At 31.2% G+C, this 17,805-nt stretch overlaps 1 protein-coding gene across 1 annotated transcript; it reads right to left on the bottom strand.

Annotated features, from left to right (window-relative positions):
* Positions 1-849: 849 nt before the first annotated feature.
* LOC133323304 (novel acetylcholine receptor chaperone) lies at positions 850-17,323 on the bottom strand. The gene is made up of 4 exons (XM_061532243.1): positions 17,174-17,323; positions 1,242-1,380; positions 1,014-1,165; positions 850-946 (listed from the first exon to the last, which is right to left on the bottom strand). Exons 1-4 carry the CDS (start codon positions 17,291-17,293, stop codon positions 878-880), a joined length of 480 nt encoding a protein of 159 aa, XP_061388227.1. The 5' UTR covers positions 17,294-17,323; the 3' UTR covers positions 850-877.
* Positions 17,324-17,805: the final 482 nt, after the last annotated feature.

Genomic DNA, 17,805 nt, shown 5'->3' with positions numbered 1-17,805 from the left:
CACAAAAGGTCTCGAGATAAAAGGAGAATATGTTTTATTTTAAGCATTTTTATCGCATTTTAGAATTAGCAGCAAACAAATATCACGCCATATCTAAAAACTTTGGCCTGTGCACAGAGATAATTGGAATATATACTTCAAGAAGTATTAAATGTATAAGAGCTTGTTCGGGAATCTATTCTGAGTTTCTGTAACACACATTTTTCCATGACATTATACTGTAATATTTATGGTGAGAGCCAGGACGATATATAGAAATATTATTATCCATCAAACAAACACACTGTGAATAAAAAACTAAATTGTTTGAAACCGACAACGTTCTTAGATAATTGTATAAGGTGAAACAAACTCACAGTGTTGTCTAGAATTATTAGGTATTATAAAATGATCATGGATCTTTGTAAATACGTATTGCATCCCTGAATATACTTGATAGATAACAATAAAACAACGTGTTTTATAATTCATTATTTTAGTTTTATTTTATTGAACATTTTTGTTTATTTAATTAATTTTTTGTTTATTTCGTTATAAGTGTTCAATTGATATATTATCTTTTATTTTATTTAAATTTCATTACCTTTTTGTGTGAAGTTGTGACTTTGAATAGTATGAAATGCTATTGTTGTTGTTTATATTCGAAAAAAAAGAAATTACTGTTTTTTTTTGTGTGATGTGAAAAAATGTTTAAAATTTGAGTCAAAATTGATTTGAGATTTGAAGAAACCAAGTTGCAAGTTGTGAGACAATACACAACAAAATTAGTTTTTTGGTTGTTTGTTTGCTTTTGTTTTATGAATCTACTTCTCCCATAGCTGTGGATATAGTATTTTGTGTGTGTGGTGCATTGTATCAAAATGTATTACTTAATTTTCTAATCCTGTTTGACACCATTTGTTTGTGCTTGGGCTTGGGCAATTTGTTCGGCTTCTTTGCGGCTAGTCTGTAAGGAGTGAAAAATGAGTATAAAATTAGTTTCATCTGAACGACAATTTTCTTTGCAATCTTACCTGATACCATACAACCAAGCGTCCACCCAACATAAATGTAAAGACCAACGCTGGTCCGGAACGTTCAAACGGATCACTAACCATCCAATGTTGATAAATGCCAAGTAGCATTAATACTAAGAGTGTTATATTGGCAGCATTCTTAACTTTATCTGTTAAATGGAAGAAGAAGAAAGAAAATTAGGTTATATCTTATTATAAATAAAATATGTGTGTGAGTTGTCTTACGGTATGGAATAAGCGCCATGGCCAAACCACATACAATTTCCAGTACACCAACGGAACGTCGATACCATTTTGAGGGAATTTTTACACCAAACAGAGCCGTCAGGGGAAATACTTTAGCATATTTGACATATTCTGTTCGCTGAAATTAGATTGAGAATGAAATAGTAATTTATGAAAATCATTTCAATTTAAAAATTTAAATCTATACTAATAAAAGAGTAAAGTGATTGACTGACTGATTTAACGATTCATCAATGCCCAGACGAAACGGCTGATGCTAGAATCTTGAAATTTGGAATGCAAATTAAGAAGTAGGGTCGATTTAAGCAGATGATTTTGAAATCGTGTACACACGTATACGAAAAGTACTATATTTGGTACAATTTTTAACTGGAGGTACACATGGAGCTAAAATTTAAAATTAATATCACCGCTGGAGAGTAGGATTTGTATATATGAGTAGTTATGGAAATGTTGTACTTACGAAAAGTACTAAATCGTACTATAATTGATACAATTTGGATTTGTTTGAACCAACAGAGCTGTGATATTGAAATTTGGAATTAGGATCATTGTTGGGGTGTAGGATTATCGTATGTAGGGAATTTTGAAAATTCGTACTAATGTGTACTATTTGGTACCAAATTTGGATTTGGGTGAAACGATAGAGCTGGAATCTTGACATTTGGAGTTAGGATAATTGTTGGGGTAGAATTGAGCTATTTAAGAAGTTTTGGAAATTCCTACTAATGTGAACTAAATTTTGTGCAATTTAAATTTTGAGTGAACTGATATATACAGTTTTGGAAATTTGTACTAAATGGTACCAAATGCGGATTTGGGTGAACCGATTGAGCTGGAATTTAGAAATTTGTCGTTCGAATCACTGATGGGGTGTAGAATTGGGCTTGGTGGTAAGTTTTGGAAATTCGTACTAATGGGTACTAAATATGGTACAATTTAAATTTTAGCTGAACCAATAGAGCTGGAAACCTTGAAATTTAGAAGTAGAAAGTGTAGGATAGGGATGTTGTGGAAATGGTATCAATTTTGGATTTGGGTGAACCGATAGAGCTGGAATCTTGAAATTTGATGTAAGGATCACTGTTTAGTGTATAATTTATCTTTGTTAGAAGTTTTGGATATTCGTACTAATGTGTACTAAATTTTGCTGGAATCCTTAAATTTGGTGTTAGAGGTACTGCCGGGAAATTTGTACTAATGTGTACAGAATGGTACTAAATGTGGATTTGAGTGAAACGATAGAGCTAAAATCTTGAAGTTATAAGTTAAGGGTATGTAGGAAGTTTTGGAGATGTCTACCAATGTGTACTAAATGGTACTAAATTTGATACAATTTGGATTAAAAGTTAACAGATAAAGCTGGCATCCTGAAATTGAGTAAAAAGATTTCTATTGGATTGCATGATGTAGGTAGTACGAGGGCAGTTCGGAAAGTTATTAGCCTAGCACATGTTTTGTAAACTCCAATCTCTGTCATAAACACATGTTAAATTTTGTTTCGATCTGGCAACTACTTCATATAGAAATAGGTGTTCAAAAAATTAAATAACTACTGTATTAAATAACTAACAATAACTGATATCGGATGGTACACCATTAAGAAAAAATTGGACTAAAGTATTATGGGAGTTATATCTAAATCTAAACCGATGTCAACAAAACTTCACAGGCATCAGACTGGAATTATTTCTATATGCTGTGGAAAATTTTCTTACAAACGGACAAATATTGAAAGTTTGGTGCACCATTTAAATAAAATCGTACGAAACTATATTTGGTAGCTCTATGCAAATCTGAACCGATTTCAACAAAACATCGCATATGTCTAGCGGGACCTAACACAATACGCTGGGCAAAGTTTTGTCTCAATCGGACAAATCTTGGCAGTTTGGTGCACCATTTACATAAAATCGGACGAAACTGTTTATGGGAGTTGTATCTATATCTGATCCGATTTCTATGAAACTTAGCACACTCCATTCTTGTTTCAATCCCATACGTTATGCCAAATTTCGTCGTATTCGGACAAAAATGCAGAGTTTGGTGCACCATTTACATAAGACCGGACGAAGCTACATATGGGAGCTAAACTTCACAGATATCAAAGTGGACATAATTCAGTTCGCTGTGTAAAGTGTGGTGTTAATCGGAAAAATATTGGGAGTCTGGAGCATAATTTCAATCAAATCGGGCGAAAATATATATTGGAGCTAAATCCAAATCTGAACCGGTTTTCTCCAATTTCAATAGGCTTCGTCCTTGGGCCAAATAAATGAGCTGTGCCAAATTTCATCCAATTCGGATCATAAATACGGACGGACAGACGACATTCATAAATCGACTCAGATTAGAAAGTGATTCTATGCATATTCTCAAATGGAACCATGTGTGTACCTCGTTTCCTTTTGCTTGTTACAAACATATGCCCAAAGACAGACACAGTGTAGTGAAGGGTATAAAAAGTCCTAGAAGTGAATTTTTAAACAATGCGTTTTGTGAATTTTAGACACAACTCTCAACAGGATCTACTGTAAATTGGTATTTTGGATTCACTTTGGCTATCAGATCTGTATACAAAAAAGGTCAATATTAACTTATGTTTCAGAGTAGTCCCCATAAAACGGTACCCCTCAATATCCGGTTTGGTTGTAATTTGTTATTTTGGGTTGAGGTATGTATGGTAGAAAATCTTCCTACTAATAATTATAAATATTGGTCCACCTTTTACGGAAGCTCACATATATCGCTACACCCAAAACATCGATATTTTAGGGAGCTTAAGCACGTATTTCAAACAAAGTTCGGTATTTTGGGCACGTTTTTAAACCAAATTTGCTTTAAGTTGATTTTTCAGGTACTAATGGGATGTCAAATCTTCGTACAAAACATGATCAATATAGGTCCACTTTTTACAAAACCCCCATATAACGCTACGTCCCATGCTTCACCCTAATTAGCTGTAATTTTATATTTTGGATACTCATCTCCCAAAAATGATTAATATTGGCCCAAGTTTTCGGTAGCCCCCATTAATCGGTATTTAGAGGGGTTTGGGTATTTTTTATTAATTAAATTCTTATGGGTGTCAAATATTTCTACCAAAAATTACACTGTGCAGCACTAAAATCTTGAACCAATCGAGACCCCCAAAATCTTGAAGCTTGTGATGGTGGAAGAAAATCCCTAGCTGGGTTTAGCATTATTAGCTAAGGTTTTTTTTTAAATTAATTTTTAAAATTAGCACAATTTTCAAATAATACGTACGTATTATTGAGTCTATATCTCGTGAACTATTTGAAATATTGCTTTTCTCTCTTAAGCAATATTTTTCCTCTTAATTAGATCTAAAAATTTTCTCTTGAGATAAAATCAATGAAACAACACCATCATACTGAAAATAGCACAACTGCAAAAAATTAAAATTTCGACATACTTTTTCCATGTTTAATTTTTACTTCAATTTTGTACATATTTATTGAAAAAAGCATAGCAATTTTTATTTCTATAAACATACAATTGGGAGTGAATTTCTTTGGTTCATCTTGATGAATTTGTGAGGCTATAACTATGTGAAGGAGTCAACCAATGAAATCGGGGTTTTAAGAAAAGTTGTTTGATTTGCTATTGGCTATCTTCTTGTCATATACTGTTTGGCCGAGTCAGTAGCAGTTTCTGAAAAAAGTGTGAAAAACATGGAAAAGTATGTCTAAATTTTAATTTTTTGCAGTTGTGCTATTTTCGGTATGATGGTGTTGTTTTATTGGTTTTATCTCAAGAGAAAATTTTTAGATCTAATTAAGAGGGAAAATATTGCTTAAGAGAGAAAAGCAATATTTCGAATAGTTCACGAGATATAGACTCAATAATAAGTACGTATTATTCAAAAATTGTGCTAAAATCCGCCCCAGTCGAATATTTTAAAAATGAATTTAAAAAAAACCTTAGCTAATAATGCAAAACCCAGCTAGGGATTTTCTTCCACCATCACAAGCTTCAAGATTTTGGGGGTCTCGATTGGTTCAAGATTTTAAAGTTGAAAAATGTGTCACTGTGTTATCAATATCAGTTTACGGTTTGGTATAGCTCCCATAGAACGGTAACATCCCATATTCGATATTTGAAGACTATAGCCGCATTTTCCAGTAGATGGGGATGTAATTTGGTATAAAGGGTTCTGGAAGGTTGACTTATATCAGTCGTATTGAATACCCCATAAAGTATATAAATATGTATTCTTATTCAGAATAAAATTCTACGTCGATTTAGCCATGTCCAAATCACAATAGTGATCGGAACATTCAAGATAGAGCTTTGAACTTTTGCACAGACATTGCTTGTACTCCTAGGATGTTCTGTATTGTATGTGGGCTATGTTGGTCCACGTTTTGGTATAGATCCACTATGAAGTATTTTTGATATTTTGAATATTTTAGGCAAACATAGTCCCCATATAAAATTCCCACCTAATTTTTGAGGTGAGGTCTATTTAGCCGGATTTCTAAATAAAAGGTCTGTAATTGGGAATACAGGATTTTTTGGTAAAGAAAATAATTTTTGCCAACCAATATTCAATATTGGTAAATGTTTGTAAATATTATACAGTTTTCCTGCTAAAATAGAGTCTGCAGTTTGGTTCTATAAAAACGAAATGTCGCACATTCAAAAAAAAAGCAAATTGATATTCAATTTAGTACTGCACCAGTGTTCTACATACCTAAATAATAATTGCACAATTAATAATAAATGTAATAGCAAAATTCTGGCGCTCACTTTGTCCCAAAACAGCAGAGCATCATTGTTTTCAATATAAATAACATTTTGAAGACCTGCTACTGGGGTCTTTCAAAAAAACAAACAAGCAAATAAACAATATTATGTTTTAAACGAAAATGAAAACGCTTTCTCTCTCAACACCACCCACCACCTTCCCCTATATTCACCTACAACCATACGTCCATCCACCCACTTGCCCACTAGACTAAACAAAAAGCCCGCCAAGAACTCTTTGGCTAAATATTTTATCAAAGACGTCATAATTATCAATGGGTCGGTCAAGAGAATAATAAACAGTTTTGAGAGCCATAAACAAAATGTAAAGAAAGAGATCGGACACAAGCATCTCTTAACACGAATAGACCCGATGTATTTGTTTACATTTAAAATTGGTGTCTCGATAGTTTGCGCTATGGAAAATGTATGTAGGGGTCAATGTTATTTTTTGTGTGTTTTTCTAATTTATTATATAAATAAATTTTGGATTAAGTGTGTTTTGTTAATCCATTATTCTGAATATATATTTTCATAAGTCAATATTTTCTCCATTGTGGCCAGGTTATTCACCTGCAATCTATAAAGGCCGTTTGACCATTTTTGTTTAGAAGGGTTTCATAATTAAATTATTTTAATTATAAACAAATAGAGAAATAGATAATGAATGATATATCTTAATATATTTTAAATCTTTTGTGTATCTGAAAATATTTCCGACAATTTCATAGCACTTTTCTCCAATTGGCGGTTATAAGAGATCAACTAAATTACATTTTAGAATAATCTTTCGACAAATGACTCACAATATAAAACAAGTGAAAAATGCGTTTTTTACTTTTCAAATAAAATTTCCAATGCGCACTATTAATACCAATTTGCAACCACATTTGAAATCAAATTTTAATAGGAGTTTTTCCTAAAATGTCATCCATCTGAAAATCCTGAAAGGTGGACTGATATGGATTGTTTTTGTGGTTAGGATTTTTTCATAAAACCGCAAAGTACCGTTATATGGGATTTTTTTGTCTAAACATAGGCCAATATTGATTACTTCTTGTATGATTATTGCTAATCAATTACAGATTACAATGTCAGTTTTTATTAGACTTAGAATAATTATTCAGTGGAAACACATAATATGGCGGTAGGATTTAAGTCCCCAAACAGAAAATGAAAAAGTCCCCAATTTTGTATACACAAAACAAAAACAACTATAATTATTTCATTATTTGGGGTACCGACAGCAATTATTGTTAGCAACTAGTTGATTGAAGAACGTAGAGTTGCAAGCTCCATGGAATTCGGAATCATTGCGGTCAAAGAAAAACCTCAGAACAAAAAATGATGTATATAAAAATTTTAATACAAAAGTATCCAAAAATTTGAATGCAGAATTAAAACATACTAAGCTAGAGTATGTGGAAAATTGAAAGTGATTTTTCAAGAGTGCTTCGAATCTATATCACAAAATGTTAGCTTTTCCATTGAAACCAGGGTGTTTAATTAATGGGTTTTACACAGATAAAATCTAAAGTGCTTTATGCTTTTCATAAAATATTTTGATTTTTTGATGCAGAAAGCATATATGGGCAATATTGCCAATTTTTTAACATAGCTGAAGCGGAGGTTCACCCCTTTATAACTCGGGAACTACTTAAGTATATGAAAAGAAGTGAATAGTTTTGGGTTAATTGATCTGTCCTTGCACACTGTTCATGCTATTGACCTCCAAACTTTATCTTGGTGGAAGCTGTGTCTACTTTAATGTAAAAAAATGTGTAAAAACAGGTTGAGGCGAACCAGTTTTTTTATGTTCTCTATCTATTTGTGACTAAGCCACTCATTGCACGGTCTTCGTGTCAAAAGAAAACTAGAAGTCAACAAAATGGGGACTACGCCCCTTATGTATCATTTTTCAAAATTTTAACTGCATCTATCTTTAAATGATGCTGACATTTTGAAGCTCGATTTTGAGTGTTTTTTTAATTTTACTTCTAGCTTTAATACGCAAACAGGAATTTCTAAAAATCGGTTATAAGATTATTGTAGTCCCGAATCTGCGTAATTTGATATGTATTTTGTGTATGTAGTATGCACAGCTTCAGAGTAATACTCATCCGAAGGTGCGAATTTTGTGCGATCAAAATTCTAAAAAACCTATTCTTCGGGCCAAATTTTTAGATCTGTCAACTGAATGATATGGATACCCGCGATCAATAAGGTTTTTTACGTTTCGGATGATATAAAATCTTCTTCGTGAAAATCCATCTACTAGAACGGCGGGAACTGGCCTTCCAAAAACACGAAATTTGGCAAAAAATGTTTTTGAAAATATCGCGGATTTATTTGCGTTTTCTGTGTATCATTTCCGCTTCAATAAATGACCTCATACGGATTTTGATCTTTTTCGAAAAGAGAACTTTAAAAACTTCAGCCGAAAGAGAGATGTACCCAATTTATCTCAAAAATAGTGTGAGCTGGCACATCCATGGTTCTTAATGGACCACATTGAAATCGGTATAGATCGATGTATTTTTTTAGGGTGAACACCGAAATCGGATGCGCGTTAATGGCATATGGAGTTTTCGGAAATTATTCGCGTTTTACGATTTTTTGGGTACTTCAATGTAACGTGCGGCACATCTTAGCCGTCAAATAAAATTTCGCAAAATATATATGGATTGGAAGATAAACTTCAGTACTTTCTGGAAACCGCATGCGCATCAAATGATTTTGAGAATTACGCGATTTACACGCAATTTAAAATGTATATTTCATAATATTATTTTATTTTAACATTTATTCCTATTTATAGAATTCTAAGATTTATCGGAAGGGTCTTGATATAATCCTCAAGGCGTATACTTATACACAAAAAGTGATTATTATTATATATGTCAATTTTTCGGCGAAATTCGGTTAAAATAGCAGAATAACCCAAACATTTTTTTCTGAAATTTCTTGTATACAATTAAAAAAATTAATATGATTACATTATTTTTTCGAACCAAAAACAAATAATTTTCCCCAATATCTTGTTTTGTTGTCGCTTTGATTTAGAAACCGCTACACGGACTTGTGTGATTTTGATATCATTTGATTCACCATCGTGTTTAGATTATGTACATATTTTTAAATTAATTTTTAGGATGATACATGACATTAATATAATGAAAATATTGATGTAATCTCCTATATTTTTTTATTTTTCTCATATTTCGCGAAGATGTGCACCTTTTTCGCGAATATTATAATATATTCATATTCTTATTTTACGGAGGAAGATATATATCAACGTTTTTGGTCAATATAATAAACGGTGTAATTTTAAGATTTTTTTCTTATGCCCAAAATTAAAACCTCGATAACTTTTGCGCGCATCAACCAAAAATTTGATCGCGAACGGTTTCGGAGTCAGAATATTTTTCTCTATATGCGTACCAAAAATCATAGATGTGCCACAAAAACAAAAAAGCTGATTTTTTGAAAATGGAATATTAAAAAATTGGCAATATTGCCCATATATTTAAAAATCTTTTGTTTATATGAACAATAAAAACAAAATCTTATTTACAGATTGGAATCCTTAAAATATATTTTTTAATCCACGTCTAAGATAATGTTTAAAAATATTTTTTTAAATCCTATCATTGTCCAATTTCAATATCCTCCACCGTAAGGAGGAGTTTAAATTAATTTTATCATTCCTTTTGCAACACCTCTTATTCTATGTCCGTCTATCTGCCTATCCGTCTGCCTGTTGAAATCAAGAAAGCGATCGCAATATTTAAGATAGAGCTATGAAATGCACATACATTGCTAGTACTCGTAGTATGTTTAGTATTGCAAATAGGATATATTGGTCCTCGCTATTTTGGAGATTTTGGACACGTTTTTTCATTCACGTACCAAAAATTATACATATTGACCCATGTTTCCGGGTAGCCCCCAAATAACGGTACACCCAATATTCGGTATTTTTGGATTTTGAACACGTTTTCAATCAAATTAGCTGTAATTTTGTATTTTGAGTTTTCATTGTATAGTTCATCCTTGTACTAAAAATTATTAATATTCAACCAAGTTTGAGTGTAGCCCCCATATAATGTTACCGCCACATAGTGAACTAAAAATGATTTCACTACCCAAAATGATCAATATTGATCCCCGTTTTGGTATAGCACCATAAAACGCTAGCTCCCTATTATGTAAACATCTTTTTCTCACGTATTTTTCGGTATATTCAAGGTCATCTATATAATAAAAAAATCTATATACAAAAGAGTTGCGTTATAAGTGACTGACTGATCTTCAACGCCCAGCCGAAACGGCTAAAGCTAGAAACTTGAAATTTGACACGTAGGTCGGGTTTGGTGCGTAGTTTGATAAGGCGGGGTTTTTGGAAATTCGTACTAAAAGGTACTAAAAACTGTATTACTCGGGATGTTAAACTATGATAAACTGAAATTTGGTATGATAAGCGATGTGCTATGTTGGAAATAAATAATATTTGAATGAAATCTGTGGATATATATATCTGAAGCTTGGTATGAAGATTAAGCTATTACAAATAGAATGTGGTGCAAAACTATTTTTTTGGAAATCAGTACTAAAAGGTACTAAAAATGTTTTAATCCGGAACGGTTGGAAGTAGAACCTTGAAATTTAGTATGCCACTTTGTCAATAATGAGGGAAGGGGTATGTGTGAACAATTTTTGGAATTTTGTACTAAGAGTTACTAAAAAGTAATAAATTTTTATGTATTTGAATGTAGCCGTTAGAAATACATAACTGAATCTTGGTATGAAGATTAAGCTGTTACAAATAGAATTATGGGCAAAAGTATTTTTTGAAGTTTAGTACAATAATATACTAAAAAGCACCAACAATTGTACTACTCCGGAACGGTTGGAAGTAGAACTTTGAAAGTTGGTATGCAGCTTTGCCAATGATAAGCCAAGAGGAATATGTGAACAAATTTTGGAAATTAGTACTAAATATTAAAAGTACTAAAAATTAGTACTTAAAAGTACTAAATATTATATTACAATGGAACATATAGGAATATATATATATATATATATATATATATGTGTATATCTGAAACTTGATATGTAGCTTAAGTTGTTACAAATATAATGATGGTCAAAAGTAATTTTTGAAAATTAGTACTAAAATGTACTAAAAATGTTATAAATCTTATATTACAATAGAACCGATAGCTTATATAGCTTTTATGTTATGAATGATATCTTTTTAAAATATTAGTACTAAAATGGTGATAAAAAGTACTAAATAAAAATTACAATGGAACCGCTAGAAATAGAAATCCGAAACGTGGTAGATTTCACTTTTTCAAAGACTATGCTATGCAGTAATATATTTTTGAAGCTAGTTCTAAAATAGTATTAAACTATAATGGCAACGGTATAGATTGAAATCTTAAACTTAGTATATAGCTTAACTATTTCAAATACAATGATTTGCATACACATTTTTGGAACTTAGTACTAAACATTGTACCACGGTGAATAGTATGAGATATAAATATACTAAATACATGGGTATTGAGCGATTGGAAGTGGTAGAATTAGGAATTCGGAACGGATAAGAATAGGAACATGTTATTATATAGGTATATATAAATGGTATGGAACAATGACAGTAAACATTTATATATAAATATTTTCCAGAAATATATTCTAAAAGGTACTAAAAATGCAACACATTGTATACTGTGGTACGGGTGGAGATAGAATTCAGAAATTTGTAACAAAGTTTTTCTATGAAAAACAGTGCTTTTCCAATTTGAATTTATATTTAGTTATGACAAATTAAATATAATACGTATTTTTTTTTGGAAATTACATGAAATATAGTTTCCAATCCCTCATGGACCGATACTACAGCGAATGATTTTGTGAATTGTGGTTTTAACTTCCGATGTAGTGAAAAACAGTAAAACAACGGGAATAACTGAAACTATGCAAACAAGCCACTGAACACCACAAGTACTAAATTATTGCTACTTTTAAAGGCAAACGTTTCTAAAACTTATTATACTGCCTCCACTTTCGATGTATTGAATCTTTATGTAGAGGATATATCGGCAATTCTTTCCAATGAGGATTTTTTAACACACCAGAAATACCAAATTTCCGCAAATGTTTACCCTTCGAGCCCCGATTTTTTCCGTAATCATAGAATAATTTTCTGTTCATAGATTTATAGCAACTATCCTAGATAGCCCCGAATTTGTTTCGTAATCATAGAACAATTTTCTGTTCATAGATTTAATGCAATAATCCTAGATAGGATATGGGCAAACTTTGACATCGCTACATCCTTGCATTCGGGAGATACTGTACATTCTTTCTGAAAAATAAAAGCACAATATCAAGAAAACCAAATGCAAAATCGACAAAAAATCATTTTAAATTATTCTCTATAATCTGTATTACAACAATCAAAAATAATTCTGATAATAATAAGTCTGATAAAAATAACACTGTGCAACACAAAAAAAAATTACCGCGAAATTCCAACAGATTATGAAAGAGAAGACACATGTATCGGCGTTTTGAAAGTTTACGTCGGGAGATAACCAAAAAGGCGGGGCAATATTCCCCCTTTTCAAGAATTTTGATAATTTTCGAATTATGATTTCTTGCATTTTAGGTATATAGTGTCTTCGGCAATATTACTGATAAAATATCGGGGAATATTTTGGTATTCAACTTTAACCCTCAACCGACTCATTAAAGGGGTCTTTTCGGTCCCCTTTTCCAGGAGTGATTGAAAACTCATTCAAAACGGGGTTAAAGCTGCTCAGAATATTCTACAGAAATGTTCGCCATAAAGTTTTACTATAAGTCTCAGAATATGCTAAAACTCAAAAATCAACCTAAACGTCAAAAATCTTAAAAAACAAAAACTCATTTTAGGGTTAATATCGTACTTATTACTAGTTTTTACCCATATTTCCCACAAGATGTCGTTTTAGAAGGATAGTATAAGGGACAAAAATATTCTCCATCAATTTTTAGCATAAGTCACTGAACAAGAGAAATCTGTATATATAATGTATATACCGAATATATAGTCATACATCTTGAACCAAAAATTCATAATGTTCTTGTATTTTTTTTTTCAAAGACATTTCCCAGTATTTTTTCGACAAAGTGCATTAAAGTGACATGAAACTTAATTCTAGGTATATAATGTCAAAGAATAAAATATTCTACGTCAAAATCCACTTCAAATCTCAGAATAAACTATATATTTATATTCAATAGTTCTAAAACGACATCTTGTCGGAAAAATGGGTAAAAACTAGTAATAAGTACGATATTAACCCTAAAATTGTTGTTAAGTCTTGTAAAAAAGAACCTAAAGAATAATTAAAAATATTTTTTCGTCGATATTGCATTTGCTTTTGTTGATATTGGACTTTCATTTTTCGGAAAGAAAGTACTGTATCTCCCGAATGCAAGGATGTAACGACGTCAAATTTTGTGAATATCCTATTTAGGATAGTTACATTAAATCTGTGCACAGAAAATAGTTCTATTGTCACGGGTAAGAATTCGGGGCTCATAACTTTACCAAAAATTTGAATTTTTTAGAATTTTCTTGTAATATGTGTCGTCCATTATCAGGTATGGATATAGGAAATCCATGAAATGCATATATACTAGCTTTATAATAAATATAAGCTCTAAAACATTTTGTTGCCCGTGGGCAACATGGGACCACAAAGGGTTAATGAGAATCTTCCCTAAACTACTTCTTTTAAACTACCGAAAGGAACAAAAAAGTTTCAAAAACCATTGGTCAATCGGGATGATCGAAAAAATAGTTAACTATCAGAAAATTATTAAATTAGGACGTTGTACTCGATTTAGTAGGATTTGAGCATAAAAGCTTCTAAAACCTATGTTCGGAAGAAATGCTGATTAAGATCTGAAATTTTCCAGAACCAATCATTATTCATTTAGAAATGCATAAATCTATATGAATTTATATTGTGTAGCCAAATTTATGTTTATTTTAACTATAAAATTTAATGTAGTTTTGGGTATATATGGGAAATTACAAAATTCTTTTAAAATTCCATTAAAAAAAATTTGAAAATTTTTTTTGCGAGCACATTTATGATTTTTGGTACATAGGTTAAGAAAAATATGCTGATTCGAAATCTGTTCGCGTTCACAAATTCGGATGCTGCGCACAAAAGTTATAGCGGTTTTAAATCTTGTATTTCAAATTTAAATTAAATAGATTTCTATTCGTTGTAATTCGCGAATTTCTTCACAAATGCTTAAACACCATTGTTTTTTTTTTGCATACTAGTCAAATCACACTGAAATACGGTTTAATAGTCGCGAAAAACAAATAGAAACATGCATATATCGGAAAATAAAATAAATTAATTTTTGAATTAAAACAATTTTTTTTTTTTTGAATTTTCAATTTTTTTAGTATGGTTAAGAGGATACGGTTTTGCCTTAATCTACTAAAATATACGACGCTTTCTTCTGCAAATTCTTTTAGATGATTGTTAAATATCGGTAGATTCATCTGATAAGAGTTTCGACGTCATTAATGGCTAAATATATTGCACTTACAATATATAAAAATGATCAATATTGAAAAGCTTGCAATTCGCGAATTAGTTGAAATCAGTTGATGCGCATGCGATTTTCGTATAAACCGAATCAATGTCTTTCAATAATTATGGATTTTTCGATGTTTAATATAGCGGTCAAAGTGTGCCACTCGATGCACTTTACTATGCAAAAACCCTAAAAATGGCTAAAAATCACGCAACGTGCATAGGATTTTTATGCGCATCCGATTTCAGTAATCTCCTATGAAAATACACAAAAGGACACCTATTTTAAAAGGATCGGTTAAGAACCGCGGATGTGCCTCCACAATCAATTTTGGATAAAATACGCATATTATTCGCGTATCGATGTATTTTTGACCTATTTCCACACAGTTTCGCGAATTTGACAATACAAGCATAAATGCATGTAAAATTAATTCGAAGAAAACCGCGATTATTTACGCGAATTTGTCAAAATAAGTTTTTGCAGTTTTTCCCACATTCAAGGTACCTATATCCGCCGTTTTATTGGGCGGAATTGAACATGGATGGGCTCATTAGATCCGGCACGAAAAAAACTAAAATCACGCGGGGTTCCACGGAATTTGAATGGACTTTCTTAATTCTAGACTCAAAAAATATGTTTTTTATAAAAATTTACGCACCAAATTTTCATCTTTGGCACCCAATTGCAAAGAAGCTACGTGAGCACATTCATGAGATATACACTAAACGAAGCAGAATCACGAGTTCTACAATCCTATAATTAGTTTATTCTATTATCTGGATGCGCATCCAAATTATAAGAAAAATTCAAAAAACACCGAAAATCCGGCTTCAAAATGTCAGCATCCATTTTGGGTGGATGCAGTGATTATATCGAAAAATCATACATTAGAACCATATTGTCCATGGGGTATTCTGCAACTTAGTCACTGATCACATGTGCGTGCGTTGTGTAGTTTAGCCACAAATCGGGAACGAACACAAAAAAACTCGTTGGCTTCAACACATTTTCACCCATTTTTTTACATTACCACCATCACAGCTTCCACGCAACTTATTATTTATTACCAATATTTTAAGATTTTGACAAGAACACTTCATTTTATAGAATTGAATTTAAATTATATGCAATATGTTCATATTTCGCGAGTTATAACCTTGCAAACCTCAGCTTCAAGGAATTTAAAAGATTTTTGTAATTTCCCATATGTAGTTTTGGGCGTATGCTAGAAGGGTATAAACAGTTCGGCCGGGCCATACTTAAAATCGTTTTAACTTGTTTTCTTTAAATCCACGCCTATCACAGTCTTTAATATTTATATTTTACATTCATCTACAATATTCAATAATTTTTTTTTTAATCCACGGCTTTCATAGCTCTTAAAAAATATTAAAATTATATTATAAATAATAATAACTCTTAAAAAATATTACGTTTTATGTCCACGCCTATCATAGGTCTTAAAATATAAAATCTACGGCTATTACCCAGGCCTATTATAGGTCTTAAAATTAAAAAAAAACACACACACATATATATTTTTTAAACTCCACCTATCATAGCTCTTAAAAAATATTTTTTATTTAACTCACGGCTATCATAGTCCATAAAAACATTTTTGTAATCCATTGGATTTTATTAAAATTTTGGAAAAGCTGTAGGAAAAGGGCAGAAATTGAACTCAGCCGAATATAAACAAAATTTGTTATGATTCAGGAGGAGATTCTAGGATTCAAATTTGAATCCATAATAAGTGCAAATGGATCTAATTCAATCTTTTGTACTTTATTTTCAATTAATTGAATATCAGTAACCGCTATATATACATTTACACATATATTTGAACTATTTTTTTATTTCTCATGACGTAGTGTATATAAATTTGGACATGGCTGAATTTTATGAGGTTTTTCTTTATATATATTTTTTTCGTATTTCATTTATGTAAATTCTTTCTCCACACACATCTGAATGTCATTGCCTCTTCATGGGGAGGTCAGTGTTTAGATGCTGAGTTGTCAAAACTAAAAATATACCAAGACATAAACATAGTGCCATTAAAAAAAATAGGCAAAAATAAAAAATTGCAATAATTTTCAAAATTCAAAAAACATTTGTTTACAAACAATGTAATGGGAAAATCGAAACGAAGATTTCGCCTGACATGACATGAAGGCCATTTGGTAAAAAAGAAAAACAAAATACGGGAAAGAGTTCACGTGAGAGTTATAAAAATGAGTATTAAAACTATATATATGAGAGTACTTTACACAAATAATATATGTTGTGCAAAAAAAAAAAAAACCTGCAAAACATACATACAAACAAACATTTGTACATATATTCTATGTTGTTCTCTTTATAGATACACTTATGATAGATATGAGTGGTGCCAAACCACTCAAACTCACACACTATGCTATATAGCTGCTATGAAAAAATATGTTTTACTTTTTGTTTTTTTGGGAAATATTGATTTTTCACAGTGTATATATAGTTGTTTTCTGTTCAATGCTTACCAAATCCTTGTATAAATCCTTACTGATGTGAGGCGTTAACTTCAGTGTACCCACAAAAACGAAAAATAAACCCAAAAGTATGGATAAACTTTTCAAAACAATTGTATTTGAAGCGGGCATTTTTGTTCTGATATTATATTTATTTATTTGCTTATTCTCTAGGCTATGGATGCGGATTTTGTAGTTTCGAGAAGCTCGTTACGAACACGGATTTTGTTAATTTATTATTTTCCTCTAAATGATTTACTCAAGGTAGCATAATCGCATAAACACGCTTCGTATCCTTTGAGTTATGTGCTAGTTTGCTTTTCGGATTTTTTTAAACTAATTTTTTCGTTTCCCTTTTTTTGAAAATTCCGTTTAATTTTTTCTTGTCATATATATTAGAAATTAGTTTCATTCGTTGTTCTAATTTTAGATTTAGATTTTTTCTTTTTTTGTTGTAGATATGATTTAAGTATTATATTATTCTGTTTGTTTCTTTTTAATTTTTTTTGTTCAAAATACACGAAAATGAAAAATCATTCGCATATATATTTGAATGTATATATGACGATAATGAAGATGAACACAATTTAGAAAAAATATGTACTCGGATTCGGAGGCAGCTAACAACAAAACAAGCACGCACC

Source organism: Musca vetustissima, unplaced genomic scaffold, assembly GCF_032173495.1.
Source record: "Musca vetustissima isolate MV318-11 ecotype Yass unplaced genomic scaffold, APGP_CSIRO_Mvet_v1 utg1381, whole genome shotgun sequence".
Lineage (NCBI taxonomy): Eukaryota > Metazoa > Arthropoda > Insecta > Diptera > Muscidae > Musca > Musca vetustissima.
The sequence above is the reverse complement of the archived record's forward strand: the minus strand, read 5'-3'. Positions and strand labels throughout refer to the sequence as shown.

Coding starts and splice junctions, on each gene's coding strand:
- LOC133323304 (XM_061532243.1), bottom strand. CDS start 17,293: ATGCCCGCTTCAAATACAATTGTTTTGAAAAGTTTATCCATACTTTTG. Junction 1,381..17,173: donor AGGATTTATACAAGGATTTG/GTAAGCATTGAA, acceptor ATCTAATTTCAG/CGAACAGAATATGTCAAATA. Junction 947..1,013: donor GCTTGGTTGTATGGTATCAG/GTAAGATTGCAA, acceptor CACTCCTTACAG/ACTAGCCGCAAAGAAGCCGA.